This window comes from Pseudoliparis swirei, chromosome 10, assembly GCF_029220125.1.
Source record: "Pseudoliparis swirei isolate HS2019 ecotype Mariana Trench chromosome 10, NWPU_hadal_v1, whole genome shotgun sequence".
NCBI classification, from domain to species: Eukaryota; Metazoa; Chordata; class Actinopteri; order Perciformes; family Liparidae; genus Pseudoliparis; species Pseudoliparis swirei.
The window spans coordinates 4,229,920-4,254,525 of NC_079397.1; the positions used below are offsets into that span (position 1 = coordinate 4,229,920).

General features: G+C 45.5%; 1 protein-coding gene across 5 annotated transcripts in view; it reads right to left on the reverse strand.

The window, feature by feature from the left end:
* Positions 1 to 24,606, reverse strand: part of anks1b (ankyrin repeat and sterile alpha motif domain containing 1B) — a 147,744-nt gene that overhangs the window by 88,513 nt on the left and 34,625 nt on the right. For 4 of the 5 annotated variants that reach the window (XM_056425022.1, XM_056425021.1, XM_056425020.1 and 1 more), the window contains exons 4-10: positions 18,483 to 18,635; positions 16,057 to 16,200; positions 11,289 to 11,364; positions 5,686 to 5,787; positions 3,738 to 3,866; positions 3,037 to 3,212; positions 348 to 479 (exon numbers count right to left, since the gene is read on the reverse strand). In XM_056425022.1, the coding sequence (XP_056280997.1) occupies positions 348 to 479; positions 3,037 to 3,212; positions 3,738 to 3,866; positions 5,686 to 5,787; positions 11,289 to 11,364; positions 16,057 to 16,200; positions 18,483 to 18,635 (912 nt within the window). Of the gene's footprint in view, positions 1 to 347; positions 480 to 3,036; positions 3,213 to 3,737; positions 3,867 to 5,685; positions 5,788 to 11,288; positions 11,365 to 12,510; positions 12,726 to 16,056; positions 16,201 to 18,482; positions 18,636 to 24,606 lie in introns of those variants that run through there. The other variant, XM_056425023.1, reaches the window with a different exon arrangement.

Sequence of the window (24,606 nt, forward strand, 5' to 3'; positions counted from 1 at the left end):
CAAAAAAATTGTTAAAAAAAGAGATGTCTTTGGGGAAAAGGACCAATGAGGAGACAGAAGAAGAAGAAAGCTGCATTTGAAAAGACAACAGTATCAGGAGTCCTGCTTAGAAGACGGGTTTGTTGCCACAGGTGATGGAGGAATGAGGAGACGTCTTGGAAAGTTCATTGAACAACAGAGAAGGATGAAGATGAAAGCTGCCGTCTCGCTGCGTTCCCTAGGCAACCAGCCATAGCATTCACTCAGAACAGCAGCGGTACAACTGGCGCCTCTAATTTACCTGCAGTGTGTGCGCGCGTGTGTATGTATGTGTATGTGTGTGTGTGTGTGTGTGTGTGTGTGTGTACCTGTGATAGGCTGGAGAAGCCCAGGTTGCGGCAGCCGTTGCAGGGCGTGAGGGCCTCCCAGAATCCAGTGGGGCCGCAACTCTTCTCCGCCTCCTCCTCCTCCAGCGCCACAGCGAGCGGCGGGGTCGGACGCTGCGTGCACAGAAAGAAAAAAAAATTTAAATTAGCAGTTTACCGAAGAAGGGGATGAACCAAAGAGCTGAAACGAGAGATGATTTGTTTATACATTGTTCTCGAAGATTTATAGAAACACAAGGATATTTAGTTTCAGGTGATTTGATTGTATGACAATTTAGTTATGGGTTTTATTTATTGTAGTTCACACTCACGATAGAAAAAAGAGGAAAGAATGCAGTTTGTATTGTACACAAAGATGCATTGCTGCTCGAGTTAACACACACACACACACACACACACACACACACACAGTGTCCTTTCCTGGAGCTCTCTGGCTCCCGGGAGGCAGGTGTGTGTGTGGATGCGCTCTGTGGCACGAGGTGTCACAGCCCTCCTGATATCTCAGTGAACCGCATGATGCGGCAAAGGACGCCGGTCACAACAGATCTCTCACACTCACACACACACACACACACACACACACACACACACACATAAACACACACAGAAAAGATTGGCGGAGGGAGAGACGGTCGATGGAGGTCTGATGGCGGGAGAATGAGGCCGCAGTCATAAGGTCACCGGCGGCTCCAGATTGCAACGGGCCGTCTGGATCGATCCCGTGTACGCAAAAAAAAAAAAAAAACGTTAATAATTAATTAATTAATTACTGTGGACTGAAAAGATGATCAATATTACAGTAGTTGTGCAGAGGAAACCTTTGAAGATGTAGATGCCTCCATATGAACTACAAGTAAACAAGAAGAGTGGCTATTTAAATATATTCTTAATCCTTAGTGGCACCGCTTCTGAATACCAGAAAAATAACTTTAGTACAGATATTCTGAGTCAGCAGAAATGATCATAAGCTGAACCAGAAAATACACATTTAAATAACACTAGTGTCAATAAAACTGGTGGATTGTCCTTCAGAGACACACACTTCAAGCACAATGGACACACACGGCGTACACACACACACACACACACTTCCATTATTGCTCGGTTCACACACAATGGCCGAAGCCTGCGTTACTGTGTGTGTGTGTGTGTGTGTTTTGCATGTTTTATTCATGTGTAACAGACATTGAATCACATCCTAATGGCTGCAGCCACATATACAAACAGTAGCCGGGGGGCACGTGAACACACATGCACACCAGTAATAGAATACCAATAGGTACTGAGAGAGAGAGAGAGAGAGAGAGAGAGAGAGAGAGAGAGAGAGAGAGAATGGATTGAGATGATTACATCCAAAGGCGCACTAAGGCGCCCGTGTGTCTGTCGTGTTATTGAATGAAGACGACCCCCGATTGGCTAACAGACGACGTAAAAACATTGCGTCATCCTCATGTCGCGGAGAACCAGCGACGGTGCGCAGGTGTGTGCAGCACACACACACACACACACACACACACCCCCCACGTCAACATTCCTCGTCTCGCTTTCATATCGAGCCGATTACATAAATGGAAAAGATGATGAGCTATTGATCGATATGTGTGTGTGTGTGTGTGTGTGTTGATGGAGGTGAGCGAGAAGAAGAGAAATAGAGAGACCAATTGAAACAGACTTGCAGTAAATAAGCGAGCGAGAAGCACAGACACAGACAAAGGCATTTCTTTGAATGCTTTGTGTGCATGTGTGTGCGTGTGTGTGTGTGTGTGTGTGCGTGTGTTTGTTTTGTCATCTAGAGGCTCAGGTGGGGGGTCAGGGTGATGGATGACCCCCTGCGGTGCGACTGACTTCCTGAGTAGTGGAATTGAAAAGAAAAGAAAACCTGAGAGCCTCTCGGCCTCGCTGCGCCGGCTGTTAGAAATATATATATATATATATATATATAACCTGCAGCGCTGCCTCTCTGGATGTAAACCCTGATGAACGTCAGACATTTCATCTCCTGACTGGATCTCAAACCAATCAGGTCCAATCAGTCCGCCTCCTGGTGTGTGTGACCAGGAGAGGAACACAAGTGATAGAGATTCAACGAAACTGTATTTCAGTATAAAAAAAAGACAACTTATGAGAAGACGGAGAACGACGCCCTCCGGCTGCTGGAGCACAAATAACAACTATAAACTAATTCAAGCTCACGATAAACGAAATAAAGAGAAACGTTGTGTTTCAACAACGAGTGAGAATGAATTGGTGAAGTCCGTTCAGCTGCATCAGTCGATGTCACACTGCCCTCTGCTGTCAGAATAGACTCAATACAACACACACACACACACACACGTACAGTACTCAGACTGTGTGCAAGCGTGTGTGTGTTGTGTGTGTTGGTGAAGAGCCTCGTATAAAAGGGCTTTGTACATGCAGTCGAATTTACCAAATTTAAAGTTAACTGTTTTCTGGATCCTATTTGTTGTTGAACATGTGATGAGTTCAAGACAGAGACAGAGACAGGACCAGGACCAGGTCCAGGTCCAGGACCAGGACCAGGACCAGGGATAAATAAAGTGACATGCTTCTATCATGGGATTCCAGGGACAGAGGATAGTTATAATTTGGGATTTTTGAGATGTACAAAATACATTTAATTTGATTGTAATTCTATCTCCCGGCGCCGCACCTTGACTCGGGTCGGGGTGCCGTTGGGTCGATCCTCGTCCGAGAGCCGCCCGCTGCCAAAGCTGTCCATGGAGTGGGAGGAGATGGTGTGGCAGAGCTCCTCGAAGGAGTAGTCCCTGTCCCGGCACTTCTTGATCTCGTGGAGCAGTTTGGACAGCTCGCTCGTCACGGCGTCATCTGGGGAAGAGGGCCGAGGGGAGGGGAGAAAAATAATTTTAAAAGCATCCGAAGCTCCTTAAATAACACCAGACTGCACAATCAGAAGATAAATCCTGAAACGAGCTGGTTGCAATGCTGCGTTCACAACACAGGGGGCGACGCTGCACAGGGAGACTGTCCGGCAGCTCAGAGCCGGCAGTACTGTGTGTCTCCACTAGAGGAGCTGCTCTCCACGGCCATAAATGGTACTTCCAATTAAATTTCGAGCAAAAACAACATAAAAGACAAACAATTATTTGAAACGTGTTCTACTGAGCTGCAGATTAATAATTGTGCACGGTGATTATTTTATTTTTACATATTATGAACCTCATGTGAAATGTGTTTTTTCCCCCAGTACGAGTTATTTAACTTCTATACTTCTGGTTTCAGTCACTTTCTCAAGAGGAAATCTTCCCCCATTTCCTCTTCTGGTGTATTTATGTTCACAAAACAATCACAAAGCTACGTTTGAGCCCCTTTATTCTCAGTGTGGATACTCACTCTTGTGTCTGAGGGAGGGGGAGGCGGAGGGCGAGCCAACAGAGGTCCGAGGTGCAGGGATGGGACACTTGCGAACAGGCTCCTCCAAAATGCTCCTCATCTCCATCTCCATCTCGTCCATCATATATTCTACAGAGCCGAGAGGGAGGGGGGGGGGGGGGAGAAGATGGAGGATCAGACGACGAGAAGAAGAGAGAAGAGGAGCTTGGAGGAGCATGTGTTGGTGTGGGGAGAAATGGCTCTTTTTTTTTTTTACTGGATCAATATAATAGCGCGGCCATCAGCATTGCTAAACAGCTTGTGTTTCATTCAATTCACACTTTTCACCCGCACCGCAAATCCACTTCACAGCTTCTGCTAATAGAGCACTCTGCTGTTCATAAAAGCCCCAAAAGAGAGAGAGACAGAGTCAGAGAGAGAGGGGGGGGGAGGAGACGGCAGGTTCGGGTGTGGCAGAAGCTCAGTTGAAGACCGGACGATAGACTCGCTTAAGTGAGTCATTAGCCGCCAAAATAAGACTACACAAGCGCTCTAATCGTGGGTCGGATTCCCTGCAGAGGCCTAATGAGGAACCCTGTTAATGTCAGGAGAGCGTGTGTGTACTTCCACCGCTGTGCGTCTTGGCGTTCAGCCGGATAATTATGACACACACACACACACACACACAACCCGTATTTGCCTACGATTTACACAGAGTCCGGCGGGGAGGTGTCTCCGAGTCAATTAATGCTCATTTGATGTCGTTTCATCCCCCCTGAAGTCACTCAGTCAGTCGCCGCTTCGTAAACGGCGTGCCATAAAACGACTGCATGACCAGTCGCTGCCGGGCAGCGGACGGTTAATGCATTCAAACGATGAGTCATACGCCGTGAATCAAATGAGAATCAACTGGTAATGAGGTGCCCGGGGCGACCGGAGAGCCCCTCAGCTGGTACGACTCAGTAAACGAGAGGTCCTCTCCTCTTTGTGTGTCGCTCTCCATCTCCTCTCCAGCAGGAAATGGCATGCGGCTGATCTTTTCACCAAGTCACAGCTGTGTCCCTTTTTTTCTCTCTCTCTCTCACTCTCGCGCTTTCTTTCACACACACACACACACACACACACACACACACTTAGTCTCTTATTTATGCAGAAGTCCAGTCCAAATCTTTCCTTCTTCTTGCTGGTTTACTGCGATGAGATTGTGATGGCTGCTCCTCCGGTCACATGGGTTTTTGACATTTACAAAGATACAAGTGGTCGATTCATGTCCATAACGGTGTTTCCGTCCTCTAATTCTGGACATTACTGAGTATTTCAGTCTCATAAAGCAGTGTTCGCTGCATATTAATGAATATTCGGAGGGACAAAAAGGCACCGTTTATTTTCCTCCACATTAAAGTCCTGCATTAACTTGTTCAATATACCTCAAACTGAATATATGTATGCATGTATGTATGTATGAATAAATGTATGCACGCATGCATGTATGTATGCAAAAACTTAAAATTCCTGTTTCTTTGATGCCCCAGTCTGCAACATGGTTTAAAACTTAAGGCGGTATTTAACAGTGGTATATAACACGTGTGAGGTCCTGTTGTTCCTGTACACAAGGTGGCAGAAGATGCTTTGTTTGTTTGTTCTGTGGATGTAGAGTATGACAATGTGACAATGCATATACGGTATCTATAAACATATCTATATATACACACTGCAGGTTAACATGTCTGCCAGACAAGTTGCCACCTTAAATGTCACCTTCAGGAAATCCACACACCAATTAGCAGAAGACTTTCTATTTCTAAAAATGCATCAATTCACACAAGTAAATCCCCAAAAGACACTTGTGTTAAAAGTCCTAGTGTCGCTGCAAATAGAGCGACAACTCGTCAAGCTCGAGCTCAACACCTGTTCATTCAGCGTTGGGTGTGTGTGTGTGTGCGTGTGTGTGCGTGTGTGTGTCTCTTACCCTGGATAAGAGCAGTGATCTGCTGGGCTTTTGGTGCGGGATGCTCTCTCAGGATCTCCAGAGCTGTTCTTCCCTGGCTGTCTCTGAGATTGGTGTCGATCTCTGAGAGAGACACACACACACACACACACACACACACAGACAGACGTTAGTACACATGAACAACAGTGCAACACAACACCCATCTGGGTTGAGTCAAACAAGATAAACACACAATTACTTTGCTCAAAGAACCAGAACTACAGACACAATACATCACACACACACACACACACACACACACACACACACACACACACACACACACACACACACACACACACACACACACACACACACACACACACACACACACACACACACACACACACACACACACACACACACACACACACACACACACACACACACACACAAAACTCCAGCAAGATGAATGAGTTGCAGTCACCAGATGTGTGATTTTATAAATTCATGAAGATGCTTTACAAGCAGATAAATACTTTTAATCAAGTTTAGTTGTCAAGGAGCGCACACACAGACAAAGACAAACACACACACATGAGGGCTTACACACAAAACGCACACACAAGATAAACACACAAACTCCATTGTGAGCGTTACAAAAACACACACAATCCTTCTTGGACCATAAATCCCTATTTACCCGACTGTGAGCCTTTTTAATCCCTCCCTGCGCTCACGGGGTCCAATCCGACATCACAAAACTAAAAAATTACATTCCAGCCACTTTGCTGGGAAGAAGAGAAATGAACTTGAGTTGAAAGAAAGCAGATTTAAACCCCATAAAAAGTGCCATTTCTCTCTCTCCTTTCCTCCGAGCTTTTTTTTTACCACATCTGACACACGGTTAACGGTAACATCGTGTTTTGTGTGTTTATTGTACATTAAAAAACAGAACAGAATGAATAATTCACTCGGATGCTTGATGTTATAAGATGTAACACGAGGAGATCGATGCCACTCAACTGTACAGTAAATAAACACTTTTCCAGCAGCGGCTGGTAAGCCGAGCTGAGGAAAAGACTGGAAGGCAGGAGGAAACACAATCAGCCCGCCGGCTCACCGACTAACCCGTCTGTCTCCGGCGTGATGTGGATGAAAGCTACAGAAAAGGCTTCGATTCCAGATCGCGCCGACAGAGCCCTCGCTGATGGAGGGAAAACTCGCGGCGGCGGGGTATGTGTTTACATCCGGGATGCATGGTGCCGGGACGCTGCCGTGGTATGTAAACACTGCTCACCACTGGCGGAGTTTATGATCATAAGGTGCCGTCCTTTTTATCTGCCGAGGGAATTCACAGCGATTCTGCTAGTCGCTGTTTACATCCCCCCGACCTCCAACAACAGTGATAGAAATGCGGCACTTTGTGAACTGTATCAGGCCATCAGCGAACAACAGACGGCTCACCCAGACGGCTTCACAATCTTTGCTGGAGATTTCAACCATGCAAACCTTAAGACTGTCCTTCCCAAACTACACCAGCATGTTGATTTCCCTACAAGAGGAGACAACATTTTGGATCTGGTCTACACAACCCACAAAGGAGCGTACAAGGCCTCCCCCACATAGGTCTCTCTGACCACATCACCGTCATGCTAATGCCAGCATACAGACCCAGAGTGAAAGCCTCCAGACCGGTTCTGAAGCAGGTACGGGTGTGGCCAGAGGGGCCCTCCTGCGCCTCCAAGACTGCTTTGACTCAACAGACTGGGGAATGTTTAAACAGGCAGCCACATACAACGACCACACAGACATTGGGGAGTACACAGACACTGTTACTTCTTACATTAGCAAGTGCATTGATGATGTGACCCATGTAAAGACCATCACCACTGGCTAACCAGAAGCCGTGGCTAACGGGAAGTCCATCGGCTGCTGAGGACTAGAAATAGGGTCTTCAGAGCTGGGGACGAAACGGACCTGAAAACAGCGAGAGCCAACCTGTCCCACGGCATCAGGAAAGCAAAAATTTCCTACACAAAAAGATAACCCGGCACTTTAAAGACAGCAGAGACACGCAGCCTGTGGCGGGCATTCAGACCATCACAGACTATAAACCCACGCCACAGAACTGCGACAGCAACATCTCTCTGCTAAACAACCTCAACAGCTTCTTTGCCCGGTTTGAAGCACAGAACAGCACTCGTCCACACAAGACTCCGCCCCCTCCCCACGATCAGGTTCTGTGCCTGTCTGCTGCCAGCGTGAAGAGGACTCTCTCGCCCATCAACACCCACAAGGCAACAGGTCCAGACAACATCCCTGGTCGTGTGCTGAAGGACTGCAGAGGAGCTTAAGGACGCCTTCACGGATGTCTTTAATACTTCTCTGAGACAAGCTGTTGTTCCATCATGCTTCAAGGTAACCACCATCATACCTGTGCCAAAGAAATCCACTCCGTCCTGCTTCAACGACTATCGCCCAGTGGCACTGACCCCATAATCATGAAGTGCTTTGAACGACTAGTCATGTCGCATATCAAATCCATTCTCCCCCCCACTCTGGACCCTTTCCAGTTTGCATACCGGGCCAAACGGTCCACGGAGGATGCAATCTGCTCTGCTCTCCACCCAGCCCTCACCCACCTGGACAAAAATGACTCCTATGTAAGAATGCTGTTCATAGACTTTAGCTCAGCATTCAACACAATCATCCCACAACAACTAATCTGCAAACTTGACCAGCTGGGGCTCAACACCTCGCTGTGTAACTGGCTGCTGGACTTCCTGAGTGAGAGGCCACAAGCAGTACGTGTTGGCAACAACACCTCGAGCAGCATCACACTCAGCACAGGGGCCCCTCAGGGCTGTGTGCTCAGTCCTCTGCTCTTCACCTTGCTGACTCACGACTGCAAAACCAGCTACAGCACCAATCACATGGTCAAGTTTGCAGACGACACAACATTGATAGGTCTCATCACCAAGGATGACGAGACCCTCTACAGGAGGGAGGTCAACCTTCTGACCACGTGGCGCGGAGCCAACAACCTCCTGCTCAACAACAGCAAGACCAAAGAGATCGTTGTTGACTTCCGGAAAGGCCACACCCATCACCCACCACTGACCATCAACGGTGCGGACATTGAGCAGGTCAGCAGCACCAAATTCCTGGGGGTGGAAATCAGTGAGGACCTCTCGTGGACAGCCAACACTACATCGCTGGCAAAGAAAGCACAGAGGCGCCTCTACTTCCTCCGGAAACTGAGGAAAGCAGGAGCCCCCATCCATCATGTGCACCTTCTACCGCGGCACCATCGAGAGCATCCTGACCAACTGCATCACTGTGTGGGCGGAAGCTGCACAGACCACAGCAGGAACGCCTGCAGCGCATAGTGAAGGCAGCTGGAAGGATCATGGGTGCCTCACTCCCTCCCATCCCTGCAGGACATATACAACACCCGCCTCACCCGCAAAGCGACCTCGATTGTGAGTGACCCTGCCACCCCTCACACGGTCTCTTCAGCCTCCTGCCCTCTGGGAGGAGATACCGGAGCCTCCGGGCTCACACCGCCAGGCTGTCCAACAGCTTCATCCACCAGGCTGTCAGGAAGCTGAACTCTCTCCCCATCCTCCCACTCCGTCCTCTTTCAGACTCGCATGTCTGAATGCTGCTAGCACAATTTATGTTGTCTATATGTTTACATGTTTCTTACTATTTTTGCACTTTATGTTGTCTATGCACTTTATGTTGTCTATATGTTCACGTTTTTTACTATTTTTGCACTCTATGTTGTCTATATGTTGCACAATTCACTTTATGTTGGACAGAAGAGAAACGCAATTTCGATCTTCTGTATGTTTGCACATATGGAAAATTGACAAATAAAACTGACTTTGACTGACAAAGCACTTCTAAGAATAGTTTGTCAGAAGAAAAAGCCGTCGGTGCACCGGTTGTGTATTTCAACATCCTCAGCTGTTTCCCCACATAGATCAGCGGCCCCTCTTACAGAACTAACGACCAAGAAACACTCCCGGATGGTGACCTGGTCCCCGGATGCAGAGGAAGCGTTTGACAACCTGAAGAGGGCCTTGTGTTCGAAACCGGTCCTTACTGCCCCTGACTTCAGCAAGGAGTTTGTGGTCCAGGCAGATGCCTCGGAGGTGGGTCTGGGGGCTGTGCTAGCCCAGATCAAGGAAGGTGAGGAACACCCTATTCTTTATTTGAGTCGGAAGTTGCTTCCCAGAGAGAAGAACTATGCCACCGTGGAAAAAGACTGCCTCGCCTTAAAATGGGCTCTGGAAACCCTCAAGTACTACCTGCTGGGAAGGAGATTCACTCTGGTGACGGATCATTCACCGTTGCAATGGATGGCAAAAAACAAAGAGACAAACAGCAGGGTAACCAGGTGGTTCTTAAGCCTCCAGCCTTTTAACTTCTCTGTTGTTCACAGGCCAGGACGGCGCCATGGAAATGCGGATGCCCTGTCCCGCCGTGATGCCTTCTGGTCTTTCACCCTGCCGAGGACGTCAGGCCCGGGGAGAGGGATATGTGGCATCACAAGGGGCCAGGTAGTGGAGGGACGCTATTTTCCCACTCGATTACAGCGGCCACCTGACAAAATGGCCGCTCAGTGGAAAACTACAGCTCCCAGCCTGCCTCACCACTCACCCAGCTGCAGGTGTTTAGGACATCTAATTGAGGCAGGGCTGGGAAGCTTAAGAGGAGACAGAGAGCAGAGCACAAGGAGGGAAGGAGCTGGACAAGCCAGGAGAAGGGCCTCCAGGACGAACCCCAGCCCAAGAGAACAACCCAGAGGAGGACTTTGTTTGAGGATAAGTTTTGTTTAAAGAATCTTTTTCTCCCCCGGGACACTTTTTGTTGGACTATGGACTTTTGCTTATTTTTGTTGGAATGAATAAACCTTCTAGTTTCTTTTAATCCTTGCCTTTTGCCAGTTTTTATTGCTCCCTTGCACTGCCCCACCCTAGACGGCACTAGGGACCGCCCGTGACGTGACAATAGTTTGTCAGAAGAAAAAGCCGTCGGTGCACCGGTTGTGTATTTCAACATCCTCAGCTGTTTCCCCACATAGATCAGCAACGAGAGGCCTTTGAAGGCCTTGAGTTCAGCGAATCGGGGGCCTCCCTCACCGCAGCCCCTTGTTGATAGAGGGATGTTCATAAAAATAAAAAAGAACAAGGACAAAAGTGGCGTGGACAGCCACAGGAAGTCCTGTGGGAAACAGGAAGTGCTAAAAGGAAAGTGGGTGTGGGGGAGGGGGGGTTGATCGGCGTTCAGAATCAATGAGCTCTGCATGCGAGCAGCGCTAATGTGCATAATGTCATTTTTGACTGTTTCATTCCTGTGACCTTTGACCCATTTTTGAAATCGAGTGACATCATTAAAAGGCGACTTATCCCCGTGGAACTTTCTGCAGCTTAAAAAGCAAAAGAGCCAAAAACAACAAAGTGGGAAGTGAAACCGATGCCTGGAGTTCAACCTGAGGGCGAATTCAACCCACAGTCTTGAGGAGGAGAAGCCCCTCGAGCCTCGGGGCCTCCAGGTCGGAATAAAAAAGGGGAAAAACAAGAGAATGCACTGTTTTTTGTGTGTTTTCCATCATATATTTAGAGACCCACCTGAGTCGAGCAGGAGGCGAACTACATCCATCTTCCCGCAGAGAGCCGCCTCGTGGAGGGCACTGCCGTTCTCCGTCTGAGAAGAGAGACGCAGAGTGTGTTGTTGTTATTAAGAATTCAACACTGGAGACAAAAATAGACGTTAAAAACAAACAGGAGACCACGACAGGAATTACAAGACAAAAACAAGGATTAAAAGGGAGCAAGAAGACTATATTTGTATTTGATAAAACGTCTCATTTTTTCTCCGACAGTTAAATGAAAGATAGAAAAGAAATTGAGGGACTAGATTACTTGATTAATTGAGAGACTATTGAGAAGAGACTAGAACAACGATTTAAAACGATGACATATTTCAGACCATCTTTATTGGTTTGATTTGATTTTGGTAATAAATGCATAAGACGCGTCGGGTCGATAATAACCACGACAAAAGGAGAACCGCTGAGGCCCCTTTGAAAGCGCCTCTCTTCCACTCCACTTGTATACAACACCACACAAGCGTGGTTGTGTCGTGGTTCTATTAGTGACACAACACAAGCTGCTCCATTACCCATAATGCCAGAGGAAAGATGTCGTACGTCTCGAATCCTGATAGTACGTCTAGTGCAGTGTGCCAAAAATACCAGGATGTTCCTCTACATCTGGTCACATGTCTGCAGAATGAAATCCCCAATTGAATGCATGTTGCACATAATTTGTGTATATATATCTATTTGTATTATTATTGCATAACCTGTGTGAACAAATGCTGCTGTAGTGAAAAAAATTATATACACATATACTATATATCTATCTTTCTACTTTGGTGGAGAAGCTGCAGGATGAGCTAAAAACGTAAATTTTTTTTTTTTAAAGCCTTTTGGAAGGCAGCGAGAAGTTCCCCTGCATTCAAGGTCAAAGGTCATGACAGGGAAAATACAATTCAAAGAGACATAAATGATATTAAATGAAGTAAAGCTTCTCAATAACAGACTGTACCATGTTCACACCTTGATTGAAGCTTAAAAACCCCACCAGGGGCGCAGTCATGCGTACTAGCAACGATGATCTACACACACACTCACACACACACACACACACACACATATCCATCGCATCCTTCACGGTTGGCTTCCTGACAACACAGATGACGAAATCCTGGACCGAACCAAGCTCCCGGTCTTAATGAAGACAAATTATCTGGACGCGCACGGGGGGAAAAAGAAACCCCAAAACTTACAGAGGCCGCTCCGTTTCCTCTGCACCAACGAGATGAAGTGCCATCGGACGAGACGCCAGACGCAGCCGCTCCTACGCCCTCGAAAGAGGGTCAAAGGTCAATCGCCCCGGTCTCTTTTGGGGGAGAGCGCTGTCGGTGTGCGTCAACGGCCGAGCGGTCACAGCTGCATCGCCCGCAGCAGACGTGGAGTCAAAGGATCTTTTACCCAAATGCAAGTGGGAGAGGAGGTGGGAGTGCAGGAAATGATCCACCCCCCCTTTTCCTCACACACACACACACACACACACACACACCTTGCTTTCCTAACCTCCCCGGACCCCTCTGCGCTCATCTCTCTACCACTTCCCGTTTCCCATGACGATTCGGCGGTGATGTCACCAGGAAGCCGATTCTCACTCTCGGAGAGCTTCCGGGAATTGAAAGGCAAGAAGACTTTCTGTTTCCGTGGCAGTCGCCGTCGACGATGAGCGGAAATGTAAAGTCCACTTTGGAAGAGGCAGTCTCGTTTGTTTATGTGTGTTGATGTGTGTTGATGTGTGTTTACGTGAGTTTATGTGTGTCTAATCTATACTAAACTTTTGCCCCGTGTTGTTGGCCACCTGCCTGCACCGGCATCATTATGGAACACACTCAGAGGAGAGAGAGAGAGAGAGAGAGGTGCTGCTTTTATGAATTATTCATTCACACTCAGATAGACCTATATGGCTTGACTCCAATTACTGACCTGAATGATAGTTCTCTCTCACACTCCCACACACTCACACACACACACACACACACACACAAAGTGGCCATCTGTGAGTAGCCCACAGTGTCGTCTGTGCTATCATCAGTAAAGCTGCAACACTGCGGCCTTGCACACACTATTACAGAGTGCATATTCCAATATATTCCCATTAAAACCAATATATACAGTCCCATATACTCACATCAGCCATGGAAGACCCCTCATAGACTCGACAAACAATAACAACTCAGAATATTATCTTAATGAGGAATGTTTTAACTTAACAAAAGCTTTGCTCCTTCAGCCTGTTTTCTAGACTGCAGCTCATGGTGATGCAGCTCAACATTAACTGTGCACATAAAGGTCTTTTTATACATTTTAGCTCCTCAAAACCAAGATATGGACTCATGTAGGTTTCCAAAACCAGGATACGATGCGTACAATGTTTGGGGGTAACCTCGTGACCAGCGTGCATTAAATGTTCCCATCGCGCTCGGGTTTAATGGTGAAACTGGCGAGCGTTTTAAAGAGGTGCCGGAGGAGGAATAAAAGCTTCCTGCACTATGTTCTCAACCAGCTTGGTCAATTGCAGAGGAAGATTTGAGGTATCAAAGGGTTGCAAATGCTCCTCGTCACGAGAGACGGCGTGCAGAGGGCGAGGACAATCAAAGAGGCCGAGTGCTCCTAAGTTTTCCTTAAAAAGGGGGTGTTGTAGGATTTATTCTTCCTCGACTAAACCCTGAAGCGTCTTGTTTCCTGATCCAGACTCTGCAGCTTTCAGAGTCTTTGAGTCTGACAATATTTGAAGCGGTTTTCCTTAAATACTGACTGGAGAGACGCTCAGTGTGAAACAGATATGTTTATAATGCGAACAAAGACGAATAAATGAACTTATAATTTGTTCAGGCTACGCAACTTTTGCCACCATTTCTGCGTCCCACACATTGCGTCACGTTCTGAGACTTTGAGGTTTCAGACCTCTCAGGGATCGGCTGCAGAGGCTTTTTTTATTGTCACCAAAAACAACGAGGCACTCAAAAATAAAGTGTCAGGAAGGACTCATCTCGGGACCCGAGTGGCTCTGTGATGGTGATAGTAGGTTCAATATGGAAGATGATGATTTATGATTTGTGTTTGTGTTTTTGTCCTTGTCTGATTGTTCTTATAGTTGGTTGTTATGTAATTTTTATTTATTACCTTGGCATTGAAAATGCGGAAGGTTATGTTTTGATCGCCGTGTATTTATATATTTATTTGTATGCGTGTTACTCGCATAACTCAAAAAGTATTCAACCGAATCGCATGAAATTTGGCGGGATGATTGGTTATTATCAGGGGACCATTTGATTAGATTTTGGGATAGATCGGGTCAAAGGTCAAGGTCATGAAAAGGTCAAAATCTTCTTTTTACCATAGCGCGGTCAATTTTTTATCCAATTGGCATGCAACTAATGCCAACATGTTCATAATTCAATGCTCAATCTTGTGATATGCGAAGGTATGCGCTCTACCGAGTGCCCATTCTAGTTCATTGTTGTTTTAGGTTGTCCGGTGTAGCTTGTAAAAACTTAAATAAATTGATTGAAAGAAAGAAAGGACTCCTAAGAGGCGGATGAGTGCAGCACGCGTTTCCTACACTACGGCGAGCAAAGTCAAATAGCTTAGTTTGTCGGAAGAAGTCGTCTCGGGGGGGAAAGAAAACGGCGTTTGAGAGGAAGCGTGAAAAGCTCGGCTGTCTCTTGACAAGGCCTCGCAAAACCGAACCGCCCAGAACGGGTCGGGACGTCAGCCGTCCGGAGAACTCAGAATACACAATTAGAGCCAAATGTAAATGAACGAGGAGCAGAGCCGCATGGCGGGAAGAGAGGAACGGTAATGAAGCGCCGGTGACTGTGCTTCCTCGACTTCAGATGGAGTGTGTGTGTGAAAAGGACCTCTCAGGAACAGCCTGTCCTCCTCCTCCTCCTCTTCTTCCACCTCCTCCTCTTCTTCGTTCTCCTGCTCTCTCAATCTTTTCTCCCAATCAATTATTCAGCCCTCTCCACCGCCACACCATGGGAGGCTTGCACCGCATATACAGTCCATGCTCTCTGAGACACATGCGCACACACAAACACACACACACACTTCCAAAAAGAACATTAATGCCCTTGGTGGATTATATACACAGAAAACAAAGCTGTGCAGTCTTTCATTAAAAGACGGCAGCTTCTAGGAGGAGGAGGAGGAGGAGGAGGAGGAGGAGGAGGAGGGAGGTTTCTGAGCTTTTACTCACTTGACACTTGATTCAGTTTAAAAACTTATAACTACGGACCAAAAGGGTTTTAACTTCTTCCTGCCTCTGTACAGTAAATGTGTCCTTATATCTTAAAGAAACAGTTCACACAAAAATACAATATCGCAAATTATTCCTGAAAATAAAACACCGGTATTTGCAAAATTGTGTATCTTGTGTATCTATCATGCAAAGCGTCGGAAGAAATATTAAAAATCCCTAAAAAATCTCTGTGTCCCCACATTGAGATTTTAACATTCTACTTCCCGTTTGAGACGTCTTCCACCAGCGACAGGCTCGGTGGATTAGAGGAAACAACGCCGATACTGTTGTAAACAAATATTACAAACAGGTTTTCAGATCCTCTCTTGTCAACGGGAACGTGGTTTTCCCTGAGCAGAGAACATAAAATGAAAAGGCTATTTTTTTCTGTGCTGTTATTTGTCATTTCCGGTCCATCGGGCCTCTGGGATCTCTGCCAGGAATCACTTTAATCCTCGGATGCCGATACGGGACACGAGCAGCCGATTGGTGCTTTCCTCACCACACAGTTGACGTCCATGCCGGCCTCCAGCAGCGTCTGGACGGTGCTGTGGTGTCCGTTGCGTGCAGCCAGGTGGAGCGGAGTGTGCCGGCGGGTGTGGCTGGTCATGAGGTTGGGGTGAGCGCTCGCCAGCATGCGCACCACCTGTGCACAAAAGAGCAGCAGAGCCATATGACGGAGACCAAACTGCAAACAGTTTGGAGGAACTGGGCCATAAAGTCACCTTTTTGTCACTTAAAAAAAGAAAGACAAAGCACAGCAAATAATAAATTATATATATTAAAAATTGTTTTGTTGCCCCTCAGAATCAATATTAAAATAAAACTTCTGAGAATAAGAATAATAAAAATGTGTGGCTAACTAACCCAATGTCACAACAAATATATTATATATATATTATATTAAGTTACTATATTATATTAAGTCGGCCGGACTGTTAGCTTTGATAACCGCGTCAGCTTCAACTGATAAAAATCTGCTAACAACAGGTGTCACTTCCAGAATTGACAGTTATAGGCCTATGATTATTACTTCTGTGTGAAATCCCCCCAAACATTTTTATTTAGATAGTAAATAAATACTAAAATAAATCTACATCCATTAATCAATTTAAAAAGGTGACTGTCAGATTTTTTTTTTTTTGAAAATTAGCATTTAGTGGTTTCCAACCGTTAATGTAAAGTTTACTTATATAATGTAAATCCTTGAATTAAAACGACCTGTCAATCATCCTGAGCGGAGTGTAGGAGGCTGTGAGTAGTTTGCTTAATCGTGATAGGCCATCGTGCAGCTCTCTCAAAAACGCCCTCCATTAACGTGTGTGTGTGTGTGTGTGTGTGCACTAAACTTCTGCCCTGTGTTAGTTACATCTCTGCAGCAGCTTTTCACCACAGGGATTTCCCTTCATTACGATGCAGGGAGGAGAGCAGCTGCCGTGATACATTATTCATCCACACTCAGACAAACCTGTGTGGCTCGACTGCAATTACTCACCCCCTCAGCGGAGAGGGTGCGTGATTGCATTTGAACACATCACTTGTGCGATGTGTGTACAACCACATTCCTCAAAACAGCGATGTGGCGGTTCTGAAAAAAGGCCGCCATTTATTTTTATTTTTTGAATAATCCACGACGAACGTGACGCACGCAGAGGTTCACAGGCGCCTTTCAAAAGATGTGACGACACGGATATGATCCCTCACCGGCTTCCCACCCCGTAGGAATGTTTCTGGAGTCGCAATTCATTTTTCACTGCAGCTTAAATGTTATTCGGGGGGAGGGAACGCCGTCATTCATTTAAAAAGCTTGAATCATTCTGGATCTCCATCCTCTGGTACAGTGGTTCTCAAATGGGGGTACGTGGACCCTTGGGGGTACGTGGACCCTTGTGGGTACGTGAAGGCCCTCTACGGGGTACGTGAAGGCCCTCAAGGACAGGGGCGTCAAACTAATTTTCACCGAGGGCCACATCAGCATCACGGCTGCCTCTTAAAGGGCCGGTGGTACCTGAAACACTCTATAAACTACTCAGTTTCTCCTCAGAAAAGGTGATCCTGTCTTTCAAGCTGTCAGGGGCCACATAAAATGACACGGCGGGCGGGATTCGGCCCGCGGGCCTCGTGTTTAACACCTGTGCTCTAGGAGGTACGTGAGATTTGTTTTAAATATATATAAAATGAGCATCCGTTAAAAAAGCCTTTTTTAAATAGTTAATTAATAAATATTCAATCAAATAAAAGTTTAAGTTCATAAACTGAATTTTATATATTATATATTATATGCAAAATGCTGCGTTTTACATCTTTTTTTAAACCCAAAAAGCTTTGCACTGGTCAGGGGGTACTAGGCTGAAAACAATATTTCACAGGTTTACATAACTCAAAAAAGGTTGAGAACCACTGGTCTAGTAGGTGGAGATTTAAGCTCCTCCCCTTCTGGAGTCCAACAGGATGAGGAACTACTTTTTCTCTCGAGTCTTCCAGGTAACAACTGAAGGGATGACTTAAATAGTGACAGGTTGAATGTCATGTTGTCAAATGATGCACATTGAAATGTTATGTGTACTTATGTGTTACCTGAAGTTAATCTAAAGTTTAAAATATGTGACAAAGTCCTCACCAGTAATGCGTAGCCTTCAGTGCATGCTGAATAAACCATTATGTATCTGCAATTCACGTTGAATAAGAACAAATGTGTCCTGTTATCTTTTAGAAACTATTCAAAACAGCATGTTTCTGGTCTCATGAGAGCCGCCCGCAAAATAAATGTACATTCTGTCTAGTTTATAGACGAGGTGCTTTATATTTCCTGCAATATCTAAATTATTAAAAGTAATACAGGAACATTTATGAAGATGATTTATTCAAACTCTTCTGGCCTTTGCAGCACAAAATCTATATTCTAGTGCATGCATATGATCCGCTGACCTGCAGCCGTCCGTACAGCGCTGCCAGGTCCAGGGGGGTCTCCTGCTGGCTGTTTCTCGTGGTGGGGTCGGTCAGCTCCTGAAGCAGCACCGAAACCACCTCCGAGTGTCCGTACTGGGCCGCGCAGTGAAGCGCCGTTTCCCTCTCGTGGTTCTGTGGGAGAAGGAAAGGAAAGAAGGAATCGAGAGGGGAGGGGGGGGGGGGGTGAAGGAGAGAAGGATGGATGAGGTAGGGTGGGAGAAATATGGGAATGATGAAGAGTGAGACAAGGGGGCGATTGAGTGTGGAGAGTAAGAGCGTAACAGAAGGGGAGGTCAAAGGTCAAGAAGTAAAGGAGGTGAAAAATGATGGGAAAAGGTTTATGGCATGGAAAATAAGAAGGTGGGGAAATGAGGATGGAGAGACAGAAAGGAAGAGAGGAAGGAAGAGGAAAAAAATATATTTTATTCATCAACCGGATCACCGACACGGAGGTGAGATTGGAGACGGCCGTGTTTACGCTGCTGGTAACCCTAACCCTTTGCGAGCGCCGTCGGGGGAAATCTACAACTTCCTGTCCGCAACATTAAAGAGAGACGGTCCAAAGCAAAGCGGTTTCCTTAAATCCTCTTTAAGCCGAGCCCGTCGGCCTCCGGAGGACCAGCGTGTGAACCGAGAGCCTCGTGAGCATCAGACCTTCTTCTTCCAGAGGAATAACCTTCATTGCAGGATTCCTTCAAATTAATTTCTCACAAGTTACTGTTCATTTGTTTTTAAGATCAGTTTAAACCTCGTGAAGGCAGACGGACAGATGGTATTTCATAGTCATTAGAACTTCCAGGATTTTAAAGGACTTTAAACCAAATTTACATGACCAAACATTATGTATAATCTCAGTGTATACATGAGTAAAATACCTAAATAACACAAATGAATGAGACACTAGTTTGATTAAAGGAATAAATATTTATATAAGTGTTTATTCTTTTTAATCAAACTGCGTAAATGAAAATGTTCATGACTTCTCCAAAACCTTTGAGATTTAATTTTCTTTAAGGACTTTTCCAGACCTGGAAATAACTATTTTAAAATGCCGTGACTCTTCCAGGTTTTCCATGACCGCACGAACTCTGACTTACATACAATTTCAACAAATCTATATACACTGTTTACAAATGCTAAATAAGGGAACTAGAACCAAAACCGCAAATTCATAATCAAGTGATGGAAAACAGAGCTGCTCTCACAATCGCAGTCATCAGAGTCAGAGCTCTGGAACGAGAGTCATGTTGGTCCAAAATGTCCTTTTAAAGTTTATTTTGAACCTGGCTCTCGTGTTTTAAAGGAACTGTGGCGGTTTTCGGGTCCTTCGGAGAAGTCGGGACGAGAACGTTGCCGGTGGTCCCCGGGGTCCTGCGGCTCTGGGTGGAAACAGCCCAGATAACTGGAAACGAGTGGGAAGGAGGGAGAGACGTGATGGATCGGCATTTCCGGGGAGAAGAAAGAGACGGGGGATGAAGAGAGAAGAGATGAAGAGAGCAGTCTGCGTCTGTTCCTCCTGTATATACTGGAAACAAAGATAATCTGGCACCCATATATTGTAGATGTGTACGCGCGTGATGGAGGCACACACCGTCTGCATTTAGGCTTCTGAGGAGATTATCAAAAGGGGAGAAAGCAAAGTTACAACAGTGTGTGTGTGTGTGTGTGTGTGTGTGTGTGCAGCTACATTTGAAGTAAACTGCTGAAATTGAACACTAGAGTGGAAAAAGGAGGGGGGGGGGGAGGGGTCAGAGTAAAGCAAGAGGAGACAGTTGGAGAGGAGTCGGGAAGGAGGTCGAGGAAACTAGGTTAAAAGGGAATTATTTAGAAAGAGAAAAGTAGGAATATGTCCCACATGATTTAGCTAAAGTCAACTAATCCCAGGCATCAAGCTCAATTTATTAAGTTACACACTATGTAAATAAAATGTATTACATTAGATTAAGCACAACATTTTATCTTTCTTAAAAAGACATATATAACTAAAAGCTGAAATCTAGCATTAGCGTGACAATTTAGAAATTGACATTTAAGCTAACATTAGCGTAGCTAGCTAATTAGCATGACATTATAATAAATGTAACTATATTTGTACAGGTTTATTAAAATATAATGTAGCTAGCTAAACGTTGTTAACGCACAAAAACACAAAGTACCTTGGTCCCGTTACGTGATTCGCTCATAAAGTGACTCTTGAACTGCAGATAAATAATTTATTAATACCTTTTTCCCTCAGTCCACACCGTCAATTAACGGACTTTCAATGGGAAGTCAAGTTACGAGATTTGCATACACTTCCGGTCTCGCCAGAAGGGTTTCAAAATAAAAGACCGGAAACACGCAAACACTCTTACAAAATAAAAGCTGGCAGAAAATAGTCACCCTATTAACAGAATCTTTTCAGAATAATGTACAGCTATTTAAACCGCTTGGATTAATAAATAAACCAAAGTATAGTTTGCACCAATATGAATGGTGACATATTCTTCCTTTATAGCGAGCTAACTTGTAAAATAACAAAGAAAAATGCCAATAAACAACACCTGCTGCAATGTCGACTGAAATAAATGTTTATATAATTTTCTACAGAACAAAATGAGGCCGTTCCCAACCAGATAAAAGGTGAACTCGAACACGATGTCAGGCTGACTGGATGACATGAAGTATTTGAGTATAGATGATTATTAAGTTGCTCCTTGAAGACTATAGCTCACCTTTTCATTCATGTGATTGACAGGTGATAATAGTCTGTTTTATGCTTCACAACACCGACATGCCACATTTGTAACACCCCCCCCACACACACACACACACACGCACACACACACCACTTCCCTCTCAAGCTCCCATGATAAATCTGTATTAATCTGAGCATGATACTCAGATCTCATCTCCTTCGCCTCTCTCCTCGCCTCCTTGCATCTCCCTGCTCTCTCTGCTTTCATGCACCCCTCTGAGCAGCGAGTGAGACAGATGAAGAGATGCTGTGAAGACAGACAGACACACACAGACACACACACACACACACACAGACACACTAGCCGCGGATCTCCGATATTCTACTATATCTCTCTTTAACAACAACTCAGATCAGTTAACTTTCATCTTATCAAATCTATAGCATAAATAAATATTTATCAATATGATCCATCATAACACCACATGCAGTGCAATCAGTCATTATAGTCATCGTATAAAGAATATAATTAATCTATTAAAAGGTTAAATAGAGCACCAGGAAAAACATGTTCAAGACCCCTTGTGTTATTTATTGTTACTGTGATATATTTCAAAGCAATGACACACAAAATATACAAATTTAGGGTAAGTGGTTAAATCTTTGACCCAAAATATGAAAAGTTGGAGAGGATTCAGAAGATGCTTCAGGTTATCAAGCAAAAGTAAATTTGACAACTTGGATCTATTTTTTTGGGGGGGTTCTCGTCTATTTTTAAACTCCGTCTCACGGGTTGCATATTTCTTTCCTCTCCGGGGTTTCACACCCAGTTCAACATCGAGGAACATCGAGTTTCTGCTCAGACTCACACAGATGCATTTGGGGTTTTAACAGATGTGCTTTTAAATGTCTTATGAACAAGAAATTCAGGTTGAAAAGAAACATTTTAAAAAATGTTTGAAGAAGGAGCAGAAGAAGAAGGAGAAGGAGAAAATAAGAAGGAGGAGGATGAGAAGGAGAAGAAGAAGAAGGAGGATGAGAAGGAGAAGGAGAAGGAGAAGAAGAAGAAGAAGGAGAAGGAGAAAAGAAGGAGGAGGTGGAGAAGAAGAAGAAGGAGAAGGAAAAAATAAGAAGAGAAGAAGAAGAAGGAGGAGGAGGAGAAGAAGGATAAGAAGAAAGAAGAAGAATAAGGAGGAGAAGAAGAAAAAGAAGAAGGAGGATGAGAAGGAGAAGAAGAAGAAGAAGAAGAATCGGAAGAGGAAGGAGGAGAAGAGGAAGAAGAAGAAAAAGAAGATACAAACACAATTCCCAAACAGAAAGAAGACAAAGAGATGAACAGAGTGACAGGAGGAGGGAGAGAGAGAAAAAGAAGAGAGAGAATCCCTCCGTGTTCATGTATTTCCATGACGCTCTGACAGCTCTCCGATATCATCTCACACACTCGCGGCTCATTAACGACGGCGCACACACACACATATATATATGTGTGTGTGTGCACCGTATATATAAATATATATATATGTATATATATGTGTGTGTGTGTGTGTGTGTGTAGCCGGTAGCGTGGCGTCATGTGTTCTCAGCACATTTTTTCATTTTCACGTGCGGTCGCAACACGTGTGCATGACGGGGCGTGACATCACCGCGAGTGTAACACACACACACACACACGGATAGACATTGGTGGAAACACACAGCAGGCGAGCCACCTCGTGACCTTTGACCTTTGTCTTGGTTCACACAGCCTCTGGACTCCCAGAAGGCATTGCTGCACCTGGAGTCAAAAAGACAGCCTGCAGTATTTCACACGCCACGTTGGTGGCTCGTGCAACGCTCCTTCTCTCTTATTACCTGCCTTGACTGTGAGCTGCTGATCTCCTTCTTCCTCCTCCTGCTCCTCCTCCTCCTCCTCCGGGAGAACAAAAGGGGGAGGAAGGAAAACAGAGGAGGACAAGAAGGGGAGAGAAAGGAGCAGTACTTCTGTTTATGGGAAAGAAAACATTCCTGGAGTCTATCTGCAGCGCGGGGGACGACTGGACCTCGTCCGTCACACACACACAAGCACACACACACTCACACACACACACATACACACAGACACACACAAGCACACACACACACACACACACAAGCACACACACTCACACACACACACTCACACACTCAAATGCAAAACACACACACACAGACATACAAATGCACGCACATTCACACACACATACACACAGAGACTGACGCACACACACTCACGCACTCAAACGCAAGACACACACACACAGACATACAAATGCACGCGCACATTCACACACACATACTCACACACATACTCACACTATCACATACACACACACACATTTTTCCCCGGTCAACATCGTTCTCAGAGATAAAAATGTTATTATTACTCATATTTGGTACTTGTTTGCGGTACTTCTGCCGTCTTGTACACACTTGTACTTCAGAGGTCTTCAGTCTTATGTGCAATGAGTTCTGATCCCAAACACACACACACACACACACAACAAACAGAAAAGCCATGTGAACGGGACCTACTGGGACCAATTAGGCAGTAAACTGTGAGCAGGAGCTGGTTTACGCCACTAATCAAACCCACCTCCATTAATCTGCTATCGACTGCATCTTCAACACACCTACACACTTCCTCTTCTCCTCTTTCCATCAATTTCCCTCCCCCCCCAAAAAAATTCTCGAGACCCTTCCCGCTCATCGCAGCTCCGCCCTGCGCCGGTTTCCACCGCCTCGCGTCGCTCTTTGAGACCGACGGCCGGTGGATGTGGAGCTCGACACATCGACGTCGCCATGAACCGTACACTCGGATCCGTGCCCGCGAGCCGAGAACCGCGGAGTCGCAATATTTTTAAATCGATGTTCTGCAAAAAAACATTGAACACTGCGCCTTTAAGAGCGAGAGAGCGCGGCCACGCCGGAGTCTTTGTGCGTCCGGAGGCCTTCGCATGGAGGAGCTCTGCAGCCGAGCGTTTATTATGAAGAGGGAGAGACGTGACGACAGGGGAGATGAAGACAGTCGTGTTTCAGCTCGGTGATAAACGAAATGAGATGGAGGAGACAGAGAGAGAGAGAGAGAGAGAGATAGATAGATAGAGAGAGCGAGAGAGAGAGAGAGAGAGAGGCAAGGGAAGCTAGATTTAACTAGTTAGGTGTCAGATGACAATGTTTAAAGCTATACGAGACGACTTTAAGCCGAAACAGGATCATCAGGAATAATCAGGAATGCCGTGTTTCGCAATAATCAAGCAAGTAGCCATGAAGTCTTATTTGGTTTTGCCGCAACATGAATACAAATCTTTGTTTTTAAAAACTCAGAGCAAGACGCTAAACACACATATGACCAAAACCACACTGATCGATACAAAACACGTGAAAGAAATAGTAAAATGTGAAAAGAAG